This window comes from Salvelinus sp. IW2-2015, linkage group LG4q.1:29 (genome assembly GCF_002910315.2).
Source record: "Salvelinus sp. IW2-2015 linkage group LG4q.1:29, ASM291031v2, whole genome shotgun sequence".
In the NCBI taxonomy this organism is placed as follows: Eukaryota; Metazoa; Chordata; class Actinopteri; order Salmoniformes; family Salmonidae; genus Salvelinus; species Salvelinus sp. IW2-2015.
In genome coordinates this window covers 39783535-39809288 of record NC_036842.1, presented here as the reverse complement: position 1 = coordinate 39809288, position 25754 = coordinate 39783535, and the positions used below count along the sequence as shown (strand labels likewise).

The window sequence follows — 25754 nt, the reverse complement described above, 5'->3', positions numbered from 1 at the left end:
ACCATCAGTAACACACTACGCCGCCAGGGACTCAAATCCTGCAGTGCCAGACGTGTCCCCCTGCTTAAGCCAGTACATGTCCAGGCCCGTCTGAAGTTTGCTAGAGAGCATTTGGATGATCCAGAAGAAGATTGGGAGAATGTCATATGGTCAGATAGAACCAAAATAGAACCTTTTGGTAAAAACTCCAATCGTCATGTTTGAGAGGACAAAGAATGCTGAGTTGCATCCAAAGAACACCATACCTACTGTGAAGCATGGGGGTTGAGAACATCATGCTTGGGGCTGTTTTTCTGCAAAGGGACCAGGACAACGGATCCGTGTAAAGGAAAGAATGAATGGGGCCATGTATCGTGAGATTTTAGTGAAAACCTCCTTCCATCAGCAGGGCATAAAGATGAAACGTGGCTGGGTCTTTCAGCATGACAATGATCCAAACACACCGCCGGGCAACGAAGGAGTGGCTTCGTAAGAAACATTTCAAGGTCTGGAGTGGCCTAGCCAGTCTCCAGATCTCAACCCACAGAAAATCTTTGGAGGGAGTTGAAAGTCCGTGTTGCCCAGCAACAGCCCAAAAACATCACTGCTCTAGAGGAGATCTGCATGGAGGAATGGGCCAAAATACCAGCAACAGTGTGTGAAAACCTTGTGAAGACTTACAGAAAACGTTTGACCTCTGTCATTGCCAACAAAGGGTATATAACAAAGTATTGAGAAACTTTTGTTATTGACCAAATACTTATTTTCACCATAATTTGCAAATTAATTAATTAAAAATCCTACAATGTGATTTTCTGGATTTTTTCCCATTTTGTCTGTCATAGTTGAAGTGTAACCTATGATGAAAATTCAGGCCTCTCTCATCTTTTAAGTGGGAGAACTTGCACAATTGGTGGTTGACTAAATACTTTTTTGCCCCACTGTATATATATATATATATATACAATGGGAGAAAGTATTGGATACACTGCCGATTTTGGCGTTTTCATACTTAAAAGCATGTAGAGGTCTGTAATTGTTATCATAGGTAACACTTAACTGTGAGAGACGGAATCTAAAACAAAAATCCAGAAATGTTTGTATGATTTTTAAGTAATATAATTTGCATTGTATTGCATGACATAAGTATTGGACACCTACCAACCAGTAAAATTCCGGCTCTCACAGACCTGTTCGTTTTTTTTCAGAAGCCCTCCTGTTCTCCACTCATTACCTGTATTAACTGCACGTTTTGAACTCGTTACCTGTATAAAAGACACCTGTCCACACACTCAATCAAACAGACTCCAACCTCTCCACAATGGCCAAGACCAGGGAGCTGTGTAAGGACATCAGGGATAAAAGTGTAGACCTGCACAAGGCTGGGATGGGCTACAGGACAATAGCAAGCAGCTTGGTGAGAAGGCAACAACTGTTGGCGCAATTATTAGAAAATGGAAGAAGTTCAAGATGACGAAGTTCAGGTCACTCTCGGTCTGGGGCTCCATGCAAGATCTCACCTCGTGGGGCATCAATGATCATGAGGAGGTGAGGGATCAGCCCAGAACTACACGGCAGGACCTGGTCAATGACCTGAAGAGAGCTGGGACCGACAGTCTCAAAGGAAAACCATTCGTAACACACGACGCCGTCATGGATTAAAATTCTGCACGCACGCAAGGTCCCCCTGCTCAAGCAGCGCATGTCCAGGCCCGTCTGAAGTATGCAATGACCATCTGGATGATCCAGAGGAGGAATGGGAGAAGGTCATGTGGTCTGATGAGACAAAAATAGAGCTTTTTGGTCTAAACTCCACTCGCCGTGTTTGGAGGAAGAATGAGTACAACCCCAAGAACACCATCCAACCGTGAAGCATGGAGGTGGAAACATCATTTTTTGGGGATGCTTTTCTGCAAAGGGGACAGGACGACTGCACCGTATTGAGGGGAGATGGATGGGGCCATGTATCGCGAGATCTGGGCCAAAACCTCCTTCCTCAGTAAGATCATTGAAGATGGGTCGTGGCTGGGTTTTCCAGCATGACAACGACCCAAAAACACACAGCCAGGGCATCTAAGGAGTGGCTCCGTAAGAAGCATCTCAAGGTCCTGGAGTGGCCTAGCCAGTTTTCCAGACCTGAACTCAATAGAAAATCTTTGGAGGGAGCTGAAAGTCCGTATTGCCCAGCGACAGCCCCGAAACCTGAAGGATCTGGAGAAGGTCTGTATGGAGGAGTGGGCAAAATCCCTGCTGCAGTGTGTGCAAACCTGGTCAAGAACTACAGGAAACGTATGATCTCTGTAATTGCAAACAAAGGTTTCTGTACCAAATATGAAGTTCTGCTTTTCTGATATATCAAATATCTATGTCATGCAAGAAAATTGCAAATTAATTACTTAAAAAATCATACAATGTGAATTTTCTGGATTGTTGTTGCGATCCCGTCTCTCAAGTTGAAGTGTACCTATGATTAAAAATTACAGACCTCACATGCTTTGTAAGTAGGAAAACCTGCAAAATCGGCAGTGTGTCAAAATACTTGTTCCTCCCCACTGTATATGTATTTTTTATATATATATATTTTTTTAATATACTTTTTTTATATACATATTTGTAATAATGATAATTACAACAAACTGAATGAACACTTATTTTATTTTAATATAATACATCAATAAAATCATTTAGTCTCAAATAAATAATGAAACACGTTCAATTTGGTTTAAATAATGCAAAAACACAGTGTTGGAGAAGAAAGTAAAAGTGCAATTATTTGCCATGTAAAAAAGCTAACGTTTAAGTTCCTTGCTAAGAAACTATGAAAGCTGGTGGTTCCTTTTAAAATGAGTCTTCAATATTCCAGGTAAGAAGTTTTAGGTTGTAGTTATTATAGGACTATTTCTCTCTATACCATTTGTATTTCATATACCTTTTGACTATTGAGTGTTCTAAATAGGTACTTTAGTATTGCCAGCCTAATCTCGGGAGTTGATAGGCTTGAAGTCATAAACAGTGCAATGCTTGAAGCACAGCAAAGAGCTGCTGGCAAATGCAGTAAAGTGCTGTGAGTGAATGCTTACGAGCATGCTGCTGCCTACCACGCTCAGTCAGACTGTTTTATTTAAATCATAGACTTAATTATAATATAATAACACACAGAAATACGAGCCTTAGGTCATTAATATGGTAAAATCCGGAAACTATAATTTCGAAAACAAAACATTTATTATTTCAGTGAAATAAGGAACCGTTCCGTATTTTATCTAACGGGTGACATCCCTAAGTCTAAATTATTGCTGTTACATTGTACAACCTTCAATGTTATGTCATAATTATGTACAATTCTGGCAAATTAATGAACGGTCTTTGTTAGGAAGAAATGGTCTTCACACAGTTCGCAACGAGCCAGGCGGCCCAAACTGCTGCATACAGTGGGGAGAACAAGTATTTGATACACTGATGATTTTGCAGGTTTTCTACTTACAAAGCATGTAGAGGTCTGTAATTTTTAATCATAGGTACACTTCAACTGTAGAGAGACGGAATCTAAAACAAAAATCCAGAAAATCACATTGTATGATTTTTAAGTAATTAATTGCATTTTATTGCATGACATAAGTATTTGATACATCAGAAAAGCGAACTTAATATTTGGTACAGAACCTTAGTTTGCAATTACAGAGATCATATTTCCTGTAGTTCTTGACCAGGTTTGCACACACTGCAGCAGGGATTTTGGCCCACTCCTCCATACAGACCTTCTCCAGATCCTTCAGGTTTCGGGGCTGTCGCTGGGCAATACGGACTTTCGGCTCCCTCCAAAGATTTTCTATTGGGTTCAGGTCTGGAGACTGGCTAGGCCACTCCAGGACCTTGAGATGCTTCTTACGGAGCCACTCCTTAGTTGCCCTGGCTGTGTGTTTCGGGTCGTTGTCATGCTGGAAGACCCAGCCACGACCCATCTTCAATGCTCTTACTGAGGGAAGGAGGTTGTTTTGGTGTAGATCTCGCAGTACATGGCCATTCCATCCTCCCCTCAATACGGTCAGTCCGTCCTGTCCCCTTTGCAGAAAAGCATCCCCAAAGAATGATGTTTCCACCTCCATGCTTCACGGTTGGGATGGTGTTCTTGGGGTTGTACTCATCCTTCTATTCCTCCAAACACGGCGAGTGGAGTTTAGAGCAAAAGCTCTATTTTTGTTCTCATCAGACCACATGACCTTCTCCATTCCTCCTCTGGATCATCCAGATGGTCATTGGCAAACTTCAGACGGGCCTGGACATGCGCTGGCTTGAGCAGGGGGACCTTGCGTGCGCTGCCAGGATTTTAATCCATGACGGCGTAGTGTGTTACTAATGGTTTTCTTTGAGAATGTGGTCCAGCTCTCTTCAGGTCATTGACCAGGTCCTGCCGTGTAGTTCTGGCTGACCCTCACACATTCCTCATGATCATTGATGCCCCACGAGGTGAGATCTTGCAATGGAGCCCCAGACCGAGGGTGATTGACCGTCATCTTGAACTTCTTCCATTTTCTAATAATTGTGCCAACAGTTGTTGCCTTCTCATAAAGCTGCTTGCCTATTGTCCTGTAGCCCATCCCAGCCTTGTACAGGTCTACAATTTATCTGATGTCCTTACACAGCTCTCTGGTCTTGGCCATTGTGAGAGGTTGGAGTCTTTTTGATTGAGTGTGTGGACAGGTGTCTTTTATACAGGTAACGAGTTCAAACAGGTGCAGTTAATACAGGTAATGAGTGGAGAACAGGAGGCTTCTTAAAGAAAAACTAACAGTCTGTGAGAGCCGGAATTCTTACTGGTTTGTAGGTGATCAAATACTTATGTCATGCAATAAAATGCAAATTAATTACTTAAAAATCATACAATGTGATTTTCTGGACTTTTGTTTTAGATTCCGTCTCTCACAGTTGAAGTGTACCTATGATAAAAATTACAGACCTCTACATGCTTTGTAAGTAGGAAAACCTGCAAAATCGGCAGTGTATCAAATACTTGTTCTCCCCACTGTATACCCTGACTCTGCTTGCACAGAACGTAAGAGAAGTTACACAATTTCCCTAGTTAAAAGAGATCCATGTTAGCAGGCAATATTATCTAAATATGCAGGTTTAAAAATATATACTTGTGTATTAATTTTAAGAAAGGCAATGATGTTTATGGTTAGGTATACATTGGTGCAACGACAGTGCTTTTTTTCACGAATGGCTTGTTAAATCATCACCTGTTTGGCGAAGTAGGCTGTGATTCAATGATACATTAATAGGCACTGCATCGATTATATGCAACGCAGGACAAGCTAGATAAACTAGTAATATCATCAACCATGTATGGTTAACTAGTGATTATGTTAAGATTGATTGTTTTTTATAAGATACGTTTAATGCTAGCTAACACCTTACCTTGGCTCCTTGCTGCACTCGCATAACAGGTAGTCAGCCTGCCACGCAGTCTCCTCGTGGAGTGCAATGTAATCAGCCATAATCGGTGTCCAAAAATGACGATTATCGATTGTTATGAAAACTTGAAATCGACCCTAATTAATCGGCCATTCCGATAAATCGGTTGACCTCTAATTGGTATTCCTCTTGTCCCGATGGGTTAGGGCAGTGTGATGGCGATTGCATCGTCGTCTGTGTACCTATTTGGGCGTTAAGCAAATTGAAGTAGGTCTAAGGGTGACAGGTAAGGTAGAGGTGATATGATCCTTGACTAGTCTCTCAAAGCACTTCATGATGACAGAAGTGAGTGCTACGGGGCGATAGTCATTTAGTTCAGTTACCTTTGCCTTGGGTACAGGAACAATGGTGGCCATCTTGAAGCATGTGGAGACAGCTATAGCCTAGATATTGCCTATGCACAAAGATGTCAGCAAATTCATCTCTAAAGAGACCAAAGGAAATCTGATAATTCTGCATCCTATTTTGACAGGTTGCATGTCAAAATATCAATCATGCATTCCCTGGATAGATTTTTTAATTATAGGTTATCATCTCCATTTTCTTACTTGGCACTGGGGGAAAAAATGTCTCGAGCCCTGCTGCTAACCAACTGTCCATTTATCGTTATCGAGAGAACTAGTTAAATTTATTGCATTCTAACTTTTTGTCCGTAGTTCAGCCAAATTACAAAATCACTATATTGGCTTCCTTTCCCCTTAAGCAATCTATGGACAAGGTATGACACTTATCCATGCTCTGGGTTTGTTTCCCTGGCACTGTTTCCACATGCTAACATTTTAGGGTTTGTGGCAAAAATCCAATGCAAATCAATGGTACCTATGGGGAGAGTGGGGTAAGTCGTGCCAAAGGGTAAGTTGAACCACTCCTTGTTTCTAGGAAACCATACACAAAATGAATCATGTGACCAAATATTTAGAAGAGGTAATCATTTCATGGAGTCTAAAGGAAGAAACCACATGGAACCACATCTTCAACTTCCGGCGCCGATAGAGATGGCAGCCTCGCTTCGCGTTCCTTGGAAAATATGCAGTATTTTGTTTTTTTACGTGTTATTTCTTACATCGGTACCCCGGGTAATCTTAGGTTTCATTACATACAGTCGGGAGGAACTACTGAATATACGATTAACGTCAACTCACCATCGTTCCTACCAGGAATATGACTTTCCCGAAACGGATCCAGTGTTTTGCCTTCAACACAATACAATGGATCTGATCCCAGCCGGCGACCCTGGGCGACGCCGAAAAAGGGGAAAACGTGGCGGTCCTCGGTGGGGTCATGGCGCTTCGGAGACGGGCACATCGCGCTCCACTCCCTAGATACTACTCGCCAATGTCCAGTCTCTTGACAATAGGTTGGATGGAAATCCGAGCAGGTAGCATTCAGAGAGGACTCAGGGATTGGCAACGGCTCTGCTTTCACGGAAACATGGCTAACTCAAGGACGCTAACGAGTCGTGCAGCCAGCTGGTTTTCTCCATGCATCGCGCCGACAGAAACAAACATCTTTCCGGTAAGAAGAGGGGCGGGGGGTATGCCTTATGATTAACGAGAAGTGGTGTGACCATCATAATAACACACAAGAACTCAAGTCGTTCTGTGTCACCTGATCTAGAACTCCTCACAATCAAATGTCGACCGCATTATCTACCAAGGGAATTCTCGTCAATCATAATCACAGCGCGTATACATTCCCCCCAAGCAGACACATCGATGGCCCTGAACGAACTTATCTGACCTTTGTAAACTGGAAACCACACACCCTGAGGCTGCATTCATCGTAGCTGGGGATGTTAACAAGGCTAATCTAAACAAAACTCCCTAAATTCTATCAGCATATCGATTGTGCTACCAGGGCTGGAAAAACACTGGGACATTGCTACACTAATTTCCGGCGACGCTTACAAGGCCCTCCCCCGCCCCTTCGGAAAAGCTGACCACGACTCCATTTTGTTGATTTCCTGCTACAAACAGAAACTCAAAACAACAAGCTCGCGCGTCAGGTCTGGTTCAACGCTGTGCCGAGCCAATCTGAATCCACGCTTCAAGACTGCTTCGATCACGCGGATTGGAATATGGTTCCGCATCGCGCTCCAACAACAATATTGACAATATCATTCGGTGAGCGAGTTCATTAGGAAGTGCATTGACGATGTCGTACCACCAGCAACGATAAAAACATTCCCAAACAGAAACCGTGATTGACGGCAGCATTCGCTGAAACTGAAAGCGAACCACTGCTTTTAACCAGGCAAGGTGACCGGAAGCGATGACCGAAATACAAACATGTAGCTATTCTCTCCAAGCAATCAAACAGGCTAAGTCTCAGTACAGAGACAAAATCGAGTCGAAATTCAACAGCTCAGACACAAGAGGTATGTGGCAGGTCTACAGTCAATCACGGATTACAAAAAGAAAACCAGCCCGTCGAGGACCAGGATGTCTTGCTCCCAGACAGGCTAAACAACTTTTTTCCCGCTTTGAGGACACACAGTGCCACTGACGACCCCTCACCAAAACCTGCGTTTCTTCACTCAACGAGGTGAGTAAAACATTTAACGTGTTAACCCTCGCAAGGCTCCCAGACGCATTCCCAGCCGCGTCTCAGAGCATGCGCAGACCAGCTGGCTGGTGGTTTTACGGACATATTCAATCAATCCTTATCCCAGTCGCTGTTCCACATGCTTCAAGGAGGGCCACCATTGTTCCTGGTTCCCAAGAAAGCTAAGGTAACTGAGCTAAACGACTACCGCCCGTAGCACTCACTTCCGTCATCATGAAGTGCTTTGAGAGACTAGTCAAGGACCATATCACCTCCACCCTACCGGACACCCTAGACCCACTCCAATTTGCTTACCGACCCAATAGGTCCACAGACGACGCAATCGCAACCACACTGCACACTGCCCTAACCCATCTGGACAAGAGGAATACCCATGTGAGAATGCCTGTCATCGATTACAGCTCAGCATTTAACACCATAGTACCCTCCAAACTCGTCATCAAGCTCGAGACCCTGGGTCTCGACCCCGCCATGTGAACATGGGTCCTGGACTTCCTGACGGCCGCCCCCAGGTGGTGAGGGTAGGTAACAACATCTCCACCCGCTGATCCTCAAACTGGGGCCACAAGGTGCGTTCTGAGCCCTCTCCTGTATCTCCTGTTCACCCACGACTGCGTGGCCATGCACGCCTCCAACTCGATCATCAAGTTTGCGGATGACACTACAGTGGTAGGCTTGATCACCAACAACGACGAGACGGCCTACAGGGAGGAGGAGGGCCCTCGGAGGTGGTGTCAGGAAAATAACCTCATACTCAACGTCAACAAAACAAAGGAGATGATTGTGGACTTCAGGAAACAGCAGAGGGAGCACCCCTATCCACATCGACGGGTCAGTAGTGGAGAAGGTGGAAAGTTTTAAGTTCCTCGGTGTACACATCACGGACAAACTGAATTGGTCCACCACACAGACAGCGTTGTGAAGAAGGCGCAGCAGCGCCTCTTCAACCTCAGGAGGCTGAAGAAATTCGGCTTGTCACCAAAAGCACTCACAAACTTCTACAGATGCACAATCGAGAGCATCCTGTCGGGCTGTATCACCGCTGGTACGGCAACTGCTCCGCGCCACAACCGTAAGGCTCTCCAGAGGGTAGTGAGGTCTGCAGAACGCATCACCAGGGGCAAACTACCTGCCCTCCAGGACACCTACACCACCCGATGTCACAGGAAGGCCATAAAGATCATCAAGGACAACAACCACCCAAGCCACTGCCTGTTCACCCCGCTATCATCCAGAAGGCGAGGTCAGTACAGGTGCATCAAAGCAGGGACCGAGAGACTGAAAAACAGCTTCTATCTCAAGGCCATCAGACTGTTAAACAGCCACCACTAACATTTAGCGGCCGCTGCCAACATACTGACTAACTCCAGCCACTTTAAAAATGGGAATTGATGGAAATTATGTAAAATGTACCACTAGCCACTTTAAGCAATGCCACTTAATACAATGTTTACATACCCTACATTACCCATCTCATATGTATATACTGTACTCTATATCATCTACTGCATCTTGCCATCTTTATGCAATACATGTACCACTAGCCACTTTAAACTATGCCACTTTATGTTTACATACCCTACAGTACTCATCTCATATGTATATACCGTACTCATACCTCTACGCCTCTTGCCATGCCGTTCTGTACCACCACTCATCCATATATCTTTATGTACATATTCTTTATCCCTTCACACTTGTGTGTGTGTGTAAGGTAGTAGCGTGGAATTGTTAGGTTAGATTACTGTTGGTTATTACTGCATTGTCGGAACTAGAAGCACAAGCATTTCGCTACACTCGCATTAACATCTGCTAACCATGTGTATGTGACTAATAAAATTTGATTTGATTTGATTTGATTTGAATAAGTTGTAAGCAATTTGGGTCCAAAAAACTGATGTTCACAGTGTGTAATTGTGTAAGGTTTCATGATGCTTGTATCTAAACCAAGTAGATATTTTTAAGACTGTTTTATACATCAGTTTGTGTCTCTATAGGCTACAATATGGTCCTAAACCTAGCATTGCATCATGTTACGGGTATGCTTGTAATCATTAAGGACTGGGAAGTTTTTCAGGATAAAGAAATGGAATGGAGCTAAGCACAGGCAAAATCCTAGAAGAAAACCTGGTTGTCTGCTTTCCATCAGACGTTGGGAGATTAATTCACCTTTCAGTAGGACAATAACCTAAAACACAAGTCCAAGTCTACACTGGAGTTGCTTACCAAGAGACAGTGAATGTTCCTGAGTGGCCGAGTTACAGTTTTGAAAATGTTTGGCAAGACTTGAAAATTGTTGTTTAGCAATGATCTACAACACATTTGATAGAGCTTGAAGAATTCTGAAAATAATAATGGGCGAACATTGTACAATCCAGATGTGCAAAGCTCTTAGAGACGTACCCAGAAAGATTCATAGCTGTAATCGCTGCCAAAGGTGATTCTGACACAGGGATGTGAATACTTATGTAAATGAAATATTTCTGCATTTCCTTTCCAATTAATGTGGTACATTTTTTTTACGTGACTAAGTGACTTCATTGAGTTACACAATCAATTTTAGATACTTGAGAGTTTAATGTCGATCCCCTCAGTTCTAAACTGATGGCTTGGGATGTGGACTTTTGAGGTCTGAAAATATCTGACAAATGTTGATTTTGGAGTGCAGTGTCCCTTTTTAAGAAAATGTCTTGAGTTTAGTAAAAAATTAACAAATTACCTTAAAACATACACTATATCCATGTGTAAAAGTTGGTATATAAGTGTAAATCTTTGATCTGTTTTATGTTGCATCCCCAACCTCAGACCGCTGGCGAGATGGAGATGGCGGAGGACTTTGATGAGCTCACACAGTCATCAGACACGGCCACATCTGACCTCGAAGACCCCACCTCTGGCTACCGTCACGCCTCTTTTCTCATCAAACAGCTCGACTCTGCCACTTTAGGTACACATGGCCCAAAATCTACCACTTTAACCAAGTCTTTTTTTGTGATGATCGGGGACTGAAGTTTATGTTTGGGGGTAGTGCAGTGCCTAAATTGCTGTAACACATGTATGTCTAAATCCATCTCTGTAGATAATATCAGCTGATATCTTATAACCACAATGTAGACTTTGTATCCTAGGCTCTATCTCAAACTGTCTTTCCATGATTCCTCGCATTCTATTTCCTTGCCTCCTTAGTATTTGAGGAGAAGATCCAAGGTCCCTCCCCTTTGACATTTATCTCCAATGCATTTTGAGAAGGAGGCAAGGAATCCAGGAAAGATGAATTGAGGAAGACCCCAAGGCTCTAACCCTACTCCCCTCCCACCCCTCTGTCCCCTCAGACTCTGTGAGCATCGTGAAGCTCCAGAACATGTTCCACGAATATGAGCGCACCATCCAGAAGGAGCGGGACCGCCATGGGCACCTGTCTGACAAGGTGAGCCAGCTGGAGGTCAAGCAGCGCGAGCTGACGGCCTCACTGGAGGAAAGCCAGGACAGCAAGCAGGCCCTGGATCACCGGCAGCTTGAGCTGGACACAGACCTCAACAACTTTAAGTAAGTTAGCCAAAGAGTTGGTCTTTTTTGTCGTTATGTGAGACAATATGTTTTTTTCTCTCCCTCTCAATGAACCTTTCATATTTTTTTGCTCTTTCAAATCTTTCTCTCTCACCCTTTTGATTTGTATCATCTCTCCTCTCACTCTCTGTCTCTGCTTACACATACTAAGTGTAGATGTGACCCTCTGCTCTCTCTGTGTTCCATCTCTCTGCCCTATGTGCTGTAGGTTCCAGCTGAAGCAGGAGCAGGAGAAGCACCGGAACGCCTCCATGCTGTATGACAAGAACCGGGAGATGCTGCGGAGGAAGGAGGAGGAGCTCCGGGCCGAGGCAGAGGAGAAACACAAGGTGGAACTGGCCATGAGGAACCTGGAGCTGGAGATGAGGGCCATTATTAACAACATGAAACAGGTAGAATGCACTCTGACTCTTTTTTGCTCTTTCTCTAAGCCCTCCTCTTCCTACATTTAAATTATGATAATAACATAATTGTTTTATACCTTGATTACACTATGTTGTACTTTGTGGATGACCCCTGACCTAGCGCTTTATATTGGTCAGTGGTAAAAAGGCAATAAGGATTGGTCTACAACATCTAGTAGTGTATTACTTTGTTGGTTACCACGAGCAAAGACGACCATCACCATCAATCATAGTTAACAAGTTTTTCATGTTATTCAGCCATTGCCACACATACCACAGGTGTCGTAAAAGATTGTCATAAACAATCACTCAATTCATCTTCCTTTTTTAGTTTTTTTACAAACATACACATGTATTTTTATTAATTTTTTATCTAGGCAAGTCAGTTAAGAGCAAATTCTTATTTACAATGACGGCCTGGGCAATCATTCAGGCAGAACATAGCCAACCTGGAACGCAACTTGCGTCCCATTTTTAAGATTTCTGCAGGTGACTGGCCATATTCCTAGGGCGCTGCTCTGTAAGACAATAAAGCCAAGTATGGATCAGTCCCACTGTGTGCTGCCTTTAAGTCTCTTCACGATTTGCACACTTTTTTTCAGCCTTTCTGTTACTTTTATGATATACTGGACTAGAGGTTATATGTCTGAACTCCTAATGCTCTGCAAACATCTTAAACTGAGGTGCATTGTCAGAAACAACCACTTGTGGAATCCCATGCCTTGCAAAAACAAAAAAAATATTTCAAATGCAAAATGACAGTCTTTGCTGTTGTGCTGGATAAGAGTGCAATTTCAGGGTAATTTGACAAGTAGTCGATAGTCAAGAAATAGTCCTTACCATTGCAGTGAAACAAGTCGACTCCAACCTTCTCCCAGGTTGTGGTGGGTACCTTTCCCATAACCACGGGCTTCTTGAGCGGTCTAATGAAATTTGAGATGTCACAATTTCCCACCATTTGCTCAGTATCAGAATGTATATTTGGCCAATAAACGGACTCTCTGGCCCTTCCCTTACATTTCTCAGCTTTCAGATATTCTCTCATGCATTCTCTGTAGCATCTCCTGATGTATTGAAGTAGGTAGCACCATTCTGTTATTCTTCAACAGCACACCATTTACCACTGACAGCTCTGCACTTAATGAGAAGTACTGCTTACAAGAGCCTTTTTGCCAGCCATTTTCCAGATTCTGGATCCCCTTCAAAAGAATGGGATCTGTTGTGGTCTCTTCAGCTATTCTCCTTAGTTGCTGCTCAGAAACAGGAAGTGACTCCATGACCATATCCACACGCAAGGCAACCTCCTCCATAGACTCCTGACTGAGGCTGATTTGGGCCACCACTGGTGGAGCCCTTGAGAGGGCATCTGCTACCACTAAAGTTGACCCAGGCACATACACTACCGTTCAAAAGTTTGGGGTCACTTAGAAATGTCCTTGTTTTTGAAAGAAAAGCACACAAAAAAAATGTCCATTTAAAATACCATAACATTGATCAGAAATACAGTGTAGTTAATGTTGTAAATGACTATTGTAGCTGGAAACGGCTGAATTTAATGGAATATCTACATAGGCGTACAGAGGCCCATTATCAGCAACCATCACTCCTGTGTTCCAATGGCACGTTGTGTTAGCTAATCCAAGTTTATCATTTTTAAAGGCTAATTGATCATTAGAAAACCCTTTTGCAATTATGTTAGCACCATTGAAAACTGCAATAAAACTGTCCTTCTGTAGACTAGTTGAGTATCTGGAGCGTCAGCATTTGTGGGTTCGATTACAGGCTCAAAGTGGCCAGAAACAAAGCACTTTCTTCTGAAACTCGTCAGTCTATTCTTGTTCTGAGAAATGAAGGCTATTCCATGCGAGAAATTGCCAAGAATCTGACGATCTCGTACAACGCTGTGTACTACTCCCTTCACAGAACAGCGCAAACCTTCTCTAACCAGAATAGAAAGAGGAGTGAGAGGCCCCGGTGCCAACTGAGCAAGAGGACAAGTACATTAGAGTGTCTAGTTTGAGAAACAGACGCCTCACAAGTCTTCAACTTGAAGCTTCATTAAATAGTGCACGCAAAACACCAGTCTCAACATCAACAGTGAAGAGGTGACTCCGGAATGCTTGCCTTCTAGGCAGAGTTCCTCTGTCCGGTGTCTGTGTTCTTTTGCCCATCTTAATATTTTTATTGGCCAGTCTGAGATATGGCTAACTCTTGATGTTATTTTTATCGACCAAAAATTTGCTTTTCTTTAAAAAACAAGGACATTTCTAAGTGACCCCAAACTTTTGAACAGTGGTGCACAAAATCATACCATCGTCATCATCCTTTGAAGACGAGGAGGCATGTCATATAGATTTTTTTTGTTGAGAGATTGAAATAAGGGGTTTTATGGTCTGTTTCTAGAATCACCTTTGGTAAGCCATAAATGTAACAGTGAAACTTCTCACGACCAACCCTAGGCACTCCTTTTCTATTTGAGCATAACGCTTCTCAGCATCGGTCAAAGAACAGGCCGCATAAGCCACAGGCTTCCACATACCTTGATGCTCCTGAAGCAGCACTGCTCCTATGCCATCTTTGGAGGCGTCCGTGGACACCTTAGTAGGCCTGTTAGGTTCGAAAAAAGTTAGCACTGGCTCTTTAGCCAAAATGTTCTTTACATCATTCCACTCTTTCATGTTCTCTGTACCATGAGAACTCTGTCTTGTCATGAAGGAGCATCTTAAAGTAAACTGTTTTAGCTGACAGGTTTGGTACAACTTCCCCAAATAATTTACCATACCTAAAAGACACTGAATAAATGTATTTTGTTCACCTTTAATTAACCAGGTAGGCCAGTTGAGAACAAGTTCTCATTTACAACTGCGACCTGGCCAAGATAAAGCAAGGCAGTGCGAGTAAAACAACAACAGAGTTACACATAAACAAACTTACAGTCAATAACACAATAGAAAAATCTATATACAGTGTGTGCAAATGTAGTAAGATTAGGGAGGTAAGGCAATAAATAGGCCATAGTGCCAAAATAATTACAATTTAGCAATTAAACACTGGAATGGTAGATGTGCAGAAGATGAATGTGGAAGTAGAGATACTGGGGTGCGAAGGAGCAAAAAAATATATAATAACAGTATGGGGAGGAGGTAGTTGGATGGGCTATTTACAGATGGGCTATGTACAGGTGCAGTGATCTGTCAGCTGCTCTGACAGCTGGTGCTTAAAGTTAGTGAGCGAGATATGAGCCTCCAGCTTCAGTGATTTTTGCAATTCGTTCCAGTCATTGGCAGCAGAGAACTGGAAGGAAAGGCGCACAAAGGAGGAATTGGCTTTGGGGGTGACCAGTGAAATATACCTGCTGGAATGCCTTTCCTGTCGGTGGTATTTGCCATCTCCCTCACAACTTCGACCTTGGCATGATCAAGCTGCACACCCTCCGAGGACATCTTGTCCCCAATAAATGTGATTTCCATACAGAACTTGACATTTTAACCCAATTTTAGCTTCAAACCATGCTTCTGAACCCTCTGCGGAGTATTTTCCTGCTGCTTATTGTGATCCTGAGTAGTGGACCTCAACCACAAAATTATCCACCTACACTCAAACTCCCTCTAACCTCTCAATGACACTTTCCATGGCCTTGTGAAATTGTTCAGGTGAAGAACTAATGCATAAGGGTAACCTCTTAAAGGAATATCTTCCAAAGGGAGTATTGACTGTACCCAGTTTGGTGCTGGCTGCATCCAACCTCACCTGTCAGAATCCATTTGAAGTAGAAGTCGACCAATTATCATTTTTCAACGCCGATACTGATTATTGGAGGACCAAAAAACGCAGATTCCGATTAATCGGACGATTTAATTTAAAAAATAATTTAAAAATAAAATAAAATATTTTAAATAAAAAAAAGTGGTTGTCATTATTACAAATATATATATTTGTAATAATGACAATTACAACAATACTGAATGAACACTTTTATTTTAATTTAATATAATACATCAATAAAATCAATTTAGTCTCAAATAAATAATGAAACACGTTCAATTTGGTTTAAATAATGCAAAAACACAGTGTTGGAGAAGAAAGTAAAAGTGCAATATTTGCCATGTAAAAAAGCTAACGTTTAAGTTCCTTGCTAAGAACTTATGAAAGCTGGTGYTTCCTTTTAAAATGAGTCTTCAATATTCCCAGGTAAGAAGTTTTAGGTTGTAGTTATTATAGGACTATTTCTCTCTATACCATTTGTATTTCATATACCTTTGACTATTGGATGTTCTTATAGGCCTAATCTCGGGAGTTGATAGGCTTGAAGTCATAAACAGTGCAATGCTTGAAGCACAGCGAAGAACTGCTGGCAAATGCAGGAAAGTGCTGTTTGAATGAATGCTTACGAGCGAGCTCCTGCCTACCACTGCTCAGTCAGACTGCTCTATCAAATATCAAATCATAGACTTAATTATAATATAATAACACACAGAAATACGAGCCTTAGGTCATTAATATGGTCAAATCCGGAAACTATCATTTCGAAAACAAAACGTTTTATTCTTTCAGTGAAATAAGGAACCGTTCCGTATTTTATCTAACGGGTGACATCCCTAAGTCTAAATATTGCTGTTACATTGTACAACATTCAATGTTATGTCATAATTATGTACAATTCTGGCAAATTAATGACGGTCTTTGTTAGGAAGAAATTGTCTTCATACAGTTCGCAACGAGTCAGGCGGCCCAAACTGCTGCATATACCCTGACTCTGCTTGCACAAATGCAACAGAAGTGACACAATTTCCCTAGTTAAAAGAAATTCATGTTAGCAGGCAATATTATCTAAATATGCAGGTTTAAAAATATATACTTGTGTATTAATTTTAAGAAAGGCATTGATGTTTATGGTTAGGTATACATTGGTGCAACGACAGTGCTTTTTTTCGCTTATGCGCTTGTTAAATCATCACCCGTTTGGCGAAGTAGGCTGTGATTCGATGATTAATTAACAGGCACCGCATCGATTATATGCAAAGCAGGACAAGCTAGATAAACTAGTAATATCATCAACCATGTATGGTTAACTAGTGATTATGTTTGATTGTTTTTTATAAGATACGTTTAATGCTAGCTAGCACCTTACCTTGGCTCCTTGCTGCACTCACGTAACAGGTAGTCAGCCTGCCACGCAGTCTCCTCGTGGAGTGCAATATAATCTGCGATTATCGATTGTTATGAAAACTTGAAATCGGCCCTAATTAATCGGCCATTCCGATTAATCGCTCAACCTCTAATTTGAAGCATCCAATTTTCAGAAATAGTGTGCACCAGCCATTTCACACACTATGTCCTCCCTCTTAGGAATCTGAAAATGCTCCTTTTTGATACATTTGTTAAGGTCCATTACAGACTCTCAGATCTCCATTCCTTTCCCGAACACAAACCATGGAATTGACCCAGTCTGTTGGCTCCTCTGTTTTCACGAGCACATTGAGTTTCACTATTCTTCCGATCTCCATCTTTAAATCCTTCCGTAGTGGCACCGGAACTCTCCGTGGTGCATGAATCACTGGCTTGGCGTTCTCTGTGAGAGTAATAGAGTAAATGAGAGGCATTGCTCCAAATCCTGTGAACACATCAGAATATATTTGCGCAATCTCCTCACCATTTTGATTACTTGTCACCTATTGAACACTGTGCAGCCAGTCAGTCATTAAAGGTGTACACTCGCTTAACCAGTCCCAACGACTCACATGCTGTATCCCCCAAAAGAGAATAATGCCCCTCTGGTACAATCACAAACATAAGTGTGTGGCTTCTTGTTTTCCCTCTTTACAGTTAGCCGACACAAACCTTTAGTCTCAATTGCTTGGCCATTGTACGCTTTGAGAGAGACAGCCTTTTGCATGATGGCTGGTTTGTGCTTTAGCTCATGAAAATCCCTCATTGATCAGGTTGGCTTTAGCCCCTGCATCCAGCTTTAAGGTCAAAATTGTACTATTGACCACGAGTGGTACAACCAAGTGGTCACTAGCTACAGTGTGGACCTGTGATGGTTCTTGCACATCCTCCATGCAATCCACAGTGCCCACAAACAAATCACTTTGTTTATTCTTCTCCATTTCAATGGTATGAACATTTTGTTTCCCATACTTGTCCTATGCAAAACACATTTTTTCAAAATTACATCCCCTTGCACTTCTTGGCCTGGTGCCACACCTATTACAATCATATTGCTTGTGACTTCTTTGGTCAAAGTCATATTGCTTGTGTCTCCTTTGCTCATTGTGCCCCCTTGTGTCCTTGTCTACAAAATCCACTGCTCTGCTTTCTACCTCGATAGCAGTGTTTGCTGGTGTGGAGCTAAAGGTTTTAATATGTATTTGTGCCAGCTCATTTGCCTGACATATTTTTACTGCACTGTCCAAATGTAACTTACCATCCCGCAGCAATCTTTCTCTAACTCTGGAGTCATTTATATCAAACGCAATCTGATCTCGAAACATAGATGAGGTTAGGTCTACAAAATGACACATCTGTGCTTTTAATTTAGAACCATGTCAAACTTTTCACCGTGCTGTTGTATACGACAGCGAAACACAACGTTCATATGTATTGTTCTTCTTAAGTGAACAATGTGCATCAAACTGATCCAGTACCTCCGCGAGCTCCTCTTTATCCTCATTTGCAAACGAGAAGTTATTGAATATATTGATTGCTTTTGGGCCCGCTCATTTGTAACTCCGATGGCAGACATATTCAGCAAAAACCTCTGCCGAAATGTTTTCCAATTCGTGTCCATATTCCCATTATCATGCCTCTGGTGGCTTGATAACATCCATTGCACTTCCATAAACTCCAACATTCACATAAAAAACACGATTTCCACTCCTGTTACCATGTATTACTTTGTTGGTTACAGCGAGCAAAGATGACCATCAATCATATTTAGTGAGTTTATGTTATTACGCCATTGCCACACACACCACAGGTGTCATAAAAGAGTGTTGTAAACAATCACTCAGAACCACATCAATACACCTTTCTCCATATCGTCTCTTTAATAGTCTGTTATTGAGCACACAGCATTTATGACGTGAATGAGTATGAATGCAGCCTGTGTGTTTGTGTCATCCGCTAGTCGGAGGAGGACCATAGCGAGACCCAGAGGCTGCTGTCCCAGGAGCGAGTTGCCCGAGCTTTGTCGGAGACCCTCCTCAACAATCACCTCCGCAAGCAGCAGGAGATCGAGGAGGAGAACAGGAGGACCATCAGTAAGAGCAACGAGGTAACATACTGTAATCAAACGGGCAGGGAGCAGGCCTCGAACCCTTGACCTTCTAGCCCGAAGTCCAGCGCGCTATCGACTGTGCCTCAAAAGCATGCTCGAGCGGCAGAGTCAATATCCGCGCTTATAAACCCAGGGTCGGACTGTGGGGGGAAAAAATAACGAGCTGTTATTTGGATCTCTCTTTGGTGTTAGTCTATTAACCAGTTGTAATTTATTTTATTTAACCTTTATTTAACTCGGCAAGTCACTTAAGAACAAATTCTTATTTACCCCGACCAAACCCTAACCCGGACGACGCTGGGCCAATTGTGCGCCGCCCTATAGGACTCCCAATCACGGCCGGTTGTGATACAGCCTGGAATCGAACCAGGGTCTCTAGTGACGCCTCTAGCACTGAGATGCAGTGCCTTAGACCGCTGCGTCACCCAGGAGCCCAATTTACTGCATGGTGATGTCACCATTGAAAGCTGAAACTGCCGCCCATGCAGACCTGCTGATTAGAAGGTCCTGTGTAGATTGTATTTTCAACCAGCAACTATCAGGAAATAACACTGATATATAAAATATGTTTACACTTTTTTTGTGTTATCAGCTTTTGTACAATATGACACAATACACAGCAAAACATTTATTCTGACTGCACTGGGCCCTTAACTACATATTCAAATGAACATTATTTAAGAACATTTACATGAACCACCAAAAATACGAAAGTTAATACAAAACACTTTAGTTTAGATTACCTTCTTAGGTAGAACTTAAAAATGTGCCCATCTATGGCAGTGGATTAGAAGTATGTGGAAGTGTTTGATAAAACACAAGCACACTGGCTGAATGAATTAAACTTTGTCTTAAAGTAAATCTGAAACTGCGTTGTTCGCAATAGTCATTATACATTAACAATGTCTACACGTTATTTTAATGGACAAAAATGTGATTTTCTTTCAAAAACAAGGACATTTCTAAGTGACCCCAAACTTTTGAACGGTAGTGTACGTCGATGTTATTCTCAGCGGCAACCCGGAACATATCCCAGTCTGCGTGATCAAAACAATCTTGAAGCATAGATTCCGGTCCGGCTCTAATAGCAGAGGTGCATAAAGATGGCGGCCCCATGCAATTTTGCTAAGTTCTCAGTATTGTACATCCGTTACACTTGTACTCTCCGTAGCACTTTTTTTTTTGTATGGTCATTAGCAGAGTTTACATGATCCTAATTTTWGTTTCAAGATGACAGCAATTAAATGAAACTAAAGTAGATGGAGATGATTTTATTGGCACATTGAACCATATCATGTGCTTTAGTTTTAAAAACTCTGTGGATAGTGCTAAAACAATGATGTCATAACTGAATTCTGCCGTCTTTATTCATGTTCTCCATTGAAAGTGATGTTGAGTGTGCTGTGTGACCTCTGCTGCTGTTCTCACTTGTCAGGCCCTGTCCCAGTTGACGGAGGCCACCGACCGAGAGAGGGGGCTGCTGCAGCAGAGCTCTGTGCTCCAGGACGAGCTGAGCTCCCTGAGAGCTGAGCTGGAGCGCTCCTGCTCCCACAGTCGCCAGGAGGAGTCCCGCCGCTCCGAGGAGAGCGAGGCGTTGAGGGAGCGCCTCGAGGACGCCCGGCGCGACCTCAAACTCAACGAGGAGGCGCTGGCCCAGACAGTCTACCAGTACACCAGCCAGGTGACCACCGTCAAGGCCGAGCTGGCTGTGGCTTCCACACGGCTGGAGCACGAGCGCCAGGCGAGGGAGCAGCTGGAAGCCGAAGGTGAGTCAGCGAGGACGCGGCTGACTGGCGCTCTTCAGGAGGTAGAGCGATGCCAGGTGGCACGTGCTGACGCCGAAAGGGCTCTTCGTCGCGAGCGCGAGGGGCACCAGCGTGCCCAGGACAAGCTTACTGGCGAGGCGGCGAACAAACGCGAGGCGGTGGGCGGGCTGTCGCAGAAACTCGCTAAGACAGAGTCACGTGCAAACGGCCTCGAAAATGAGGTGCACCGCGTCACAATGTCGCTTGCCGAGATGGAGCATGTGGTCGCCACGCTGCAGAGGGAGAAGGAGCAAATAGGAGGCCGAGTGAAGGAGCTTGAGGCAGCTCTACAGACGGAGAGGGAGCAGGCTGGGAGAGTGTGCGCCCGGCAGGAGACGCTGCAGGAGAGGCTGGCGGCGGCACAGAGCGATGCCATGCTGCTGAGGCAACAGCTGGAGGAGGCCCAGAACAAAGGTGCATGCAATTGCAGAGTTTTTAACCAATGTATTTTAGGTGTATCCTAAGGTGGACCGTGTCTTTTAGGAGTGGCAAGCAATTGAATTCACCATCCCCTAGCTTAAGACCAACACTTGAATAGACTTCAATAATTATTCTAGTAGTCCATTATAGAAAAACTCCCTGATCTCTCTTGCCTGCCTCAGCCTGTGTCTTGATGTGTGATGGGAGGAGACAGAGGTCCAGACATCATTCTGCCAACTCCTAGCTTTAGCTGACATGACACCACTGACTGGGAAGAATGTGTTGATATTTAATGTGTTGATATTGTATTGTACAGTTCCCTTGCTTTTCAATGCATATTATCCAGGTGGTGCTACAATTATGTACCTGCACTTTGCATCGGTACTGGTTACTTTATATGAGCTGAGATCCCTGATGATTTTCTAATGCATTGATCTAGCTTATTCTATTTAATTTATTTGCTTGAAGTTTATCCTATTGAATCTATTGGCTACATCATGTGTTGTACATGTTTAATCAGCCGTCAGTGCAAAGTTTTCTGACACTAAGTGCCTTGAGAAACTATTCACACCCCTTGACTTTTACCACATTTTGTTGTTACAGCCTGAATTTAAAATGAATTAAATTTAGATTTTGTGTCACTGTCCTACACACAATACCTGTATTGTCAAAGTGGAATTATGTTCTTCAAAATGTTTACAAATGAAAAACTAAAATGCTGTGAGTCAATAAGTATTCAACCTCTTTGTTATGGCAAGCCTAAATAAGTTCAGGAGTTAAAATGTGCTTAACAAGTCACATAATAAGTTGCATGGATTTTAGCATCATTGTTTAACGACTACCTCATCTCTGTACCCCACACATACAATTATCTACAAGGTCCCTCAGTCGAGCAGTGAATTTCAAACACAGATTCAACCACAAAGACCAGGGAGGTTTTGTAATGCCTCACAAAGGGCACCTATTGTTAGATGGGTAAATATAAAAATGCAGACATTGACTATCCCTTTGAGCATGGTGAAGTTAATTACATTTTGGATGGTGTATCAATACACCCAGTCATTACAAAGATACAGGCGTCCTTCCTAACTCAGTTGCCAGAGAGGAAGGAAACCGCTCATGGATTGACTTTAAAACAGTTAGAGTTTAATGGCTGTGATAGGAGAGAACTGAGGATGGATCAACAACATTGTAGTTATGCCACAATACCAACCTAATCGACAGATTGAAAAGAAGGAAGTCTGTACAGAATACAAATATTCCAAAACATGCTTCCTGTTTGCACTAAAGTAATACTGCAAAAAAATGTGGCAAAGCCATTAACTTTTTGTCCTGAATACAAAGTCTTATGTTTGGGGCAAATCCAATACTGGTTACCACTCTCCATATTTTCAAGCATAGTGGTGGCAATAACCTAAAACACAAGGCGAAATCTAAGCTGCTTACCAAGAAGACAGTGAATGTTCCTGAGTGGCCGAGTTACAGTTTTGACTTAAATCTACTTGAACAATCTATGGCAAGACCTGGAAATGGTTGTCTAGCAATGATATATTTTGAAAAGAATAATGGGCAAATTTGACACAATCCAGGTTTGGAAAACTCTTAGAGACTTACCCAGAAAGACTCAGATGTAATCTCTGCCAAAGGTGCTTCTACAAAGTGTTGACTCGGGTGAGAACACTTCTGTAAATTAGATATTTCTGTATTTCATTTTCAATAAATTTGCAAAGATTTAAAAAAATATATGTCTTCACTTTGTCATGCTGGTGACACATCCATGTTCCCAGTTGGGGATTTACAATAATAATAATTAAATGGATTAAGCGCTTTTCCACCTAGGTGCTCAAAATTATTGACATAGCAAGGGATTAACTTGCCTCGTCCACCACCAATATGTGGCACCCACATGGCAACCATTTGTGCCAGAACACTCACCACACAGCTAGCATGGTGAAGAGGTATATGCCAATTAGGAATGAGGGGGATGATTAGGTGGCCATGATAAAAATGAAGCCAGGTTGGGTTGGGAATTTAGCCAGGGCACCAGTGTAAACACCCCTACTCTTACGATGAGTGCCATGGGAGTAATACAGTTTATTAAATTCAAAGGGATGGTGAAGGAGAAGGCGGTGACGGACGCCCAGGAGCGCTTTGGCGACCTGCTGGCTAAGCTGCGCTCGGACGGGGAGGAGCGTGTGCAGCTGGTAGAGGAGAGGAGCAATGAGCTGGCCACCAAGGCTGCCGACCTCCGCGACCAGGTCTACAAGCTGGAGGAGGAGAAGAACGACAGAGAGGTGTGATATAGGGGTGGGGTGCATTCATCAGCAAGGCACAACGTTGTGGAACAGTTTAAATATATAATGTAGAACAAAGGCTCTTTCTCACTTCGTCTTTCCTGGGTTCCTCACATTCTCTCTCCTCACATCAAAAAGGTATTGGAGAAGATTAAGGGGAGGGACCTCAGACATTCCTCCTACAATACGGTTGAGAAGGAGGCAAGGAGATAAGTTTCAAGGAATCACAGAAAGACGCTTTGATGTAGAGCCCTAAAAAATGCATCCTTCCTTCATTGAAGTAATCACTGATTAGATATTAGATTGGTGAATGCAAGGCCTCCAAACGCATGGTTTTCACCTGTTCAGTCATTTCGAATCAGTGACTACTTCAAAAAAGGGAGGAAGGATGCAGCTTGATAGAATTTGAACAGGGCCCAGGATAGAGAACAGGATAGCATTCAGTAGGGCACTACGCTGTGGAATGTACAGATATAACTATTTCATGTAGAGCAAACATGCCTCAGACATGTAGAATAAGTAATCACGTCACCTCTATAACATCCACTACAAACAGAAGCTAACTTTAGCCACTAATAGCCGCAAGTCAAAGAGCACCTTCAACCTACGCTTCTCATGATCTACTCGTGTAGTTTTGTGGCGCTTCCCATCCTCCCTTTTTATACTACATAAGAGGATTAGCTTGTCCTAATCACCCCCCCCCCCCCCCCCCCCSCGCTCTCTCTCTCTCTACCAGCCCGGAAAAGTTCAGTCTCTCTGTTTAACAAAAAAAACGTTATTTTGCTCTTACTTTTTCATGGCCCACAGACTGGTTTGAGGCAGCTGCAGCAAGAACTCGCCGACTCACTGAAGAAGCTGTCAATGAGCGAGGCTTCCCTGGAGGTGAACACACGCTACCGCAATGACCTGGAGGAGGAGAAGGCACGACTGCTCAAGGACATGGACCGCCTTAAGGGGAAGGTGGGCGGATGCAAATGGTTCAGGTTATGATCAGGTGACGGGAATATGATCCTAGATCTGGGGAAACGTCACCCCGGAGAAGGTTGGAAGCATTGTAGAACCAGACTTACTAGAACGGACATCCCCATTCAAGTTCAATTCTAGAAATTATATTTCTAAAGGAGACATATTGGTAGGAGTAAGACAGTGCCTCCCTGTGGCAGTTTATGGTATCTACAGTCTCCAATGTAGACTGGCTGGTGGTGGATACTGTGGCATCAATCAAGCTGCTTAACCTGTCTTAGATTAGACAGCTCACTAGTGAAGTTGGATTTTTTTGTATACGGCTGGCTACTGACCGGGTTAGGGTTACGGTAAGAACTATGGTTCAATGTATAGGTTAACAGATGTTCACAGTGATGCTAGTGACCTGAGATTGACCTTCTGAAAGATGGTCGTATGACCACTTGATCTCGGGCCTGTTCAGGAAGGTGCGACACTACAGAATGTTCCGATGAAAAAGTATTGTATAGAATAGATATGACAGATATAATAGCATGATTCCCTATTCTATCTGAATGTTCAGATAGAAATATATTGTGGAGAACAAATGTCATTGTCTGTCAAGTAGAATAGGGATTCACGTTAACTCTGTGTGAACTTGCTACCTCACAGCTGGAGGAGAGCGAGGACCAGTACGTTCAGGCGGAGCGGCGCATCAATGCTCTGAAGAGCAGTCTGGATGAGAAGGAGCGAGAGGTGGTCGCCGCCTCTCAGAAACTGCAGGAGGTGCTGTCTGCCTTTGCAGGCTCAGACACCACCATTAAACAGCTGGAGGAGGCAGTGCAGAGGTACACACGTGCATGCACACCCACACACACAACAGCATGCAGGTACACAGGCACGCTTGTACTTACACACACAAGCAAACACAAAAGTACAGTCGTGGACAAAAGTTTTGAGAAGGACACAAGTTTGTGTGTTGGCAATTTGCATATAATCCAGAATGTTATGAAGAGTGATCAGA

The 25754-nt window shown here is 43.1% G+C and overlaps 1 protein-coding gene across 2 annotated transcripts in view; it reads left to right on the top strand.

The window, feature by feature from the left end:
* Positions 1–25754, top strand: part of ankrd26 (ankyrin repeat domain containing 26) — a 104554-nt gene that overhangs the window by 43214 nt on the left and 35586 nt on the right. For both annotated transcript variants that reach the window (XM_023984698.2, XM_023984697.2), the window contains 8 exons: positions 10825–10966; positions 11352–11565; positions 11795–11978; positions 19120–19266; positions 20705–21488; positions 23604–23788; positions 24596–24748; positions 25403–25578. In XM_023984698.2, the coding sequence (XP_023840466.1) occupies positions 10825–10966; positions 11352–11565; positions 11795–11978; positions 19120–19266; positions 20705–21488; positions 23604–23788; positions 24596–24748; positions 25403–25578 (1985 nt within the window). The remainder of the gene's footprint in view (positions 1–10824; positions 10967–11351; positions 11566–11794; positions 11979–19119; positions 19267–20704; positions 21489–23603; positions 23789–24595; positions 24749–25402; positions 25579–25754) is intronic.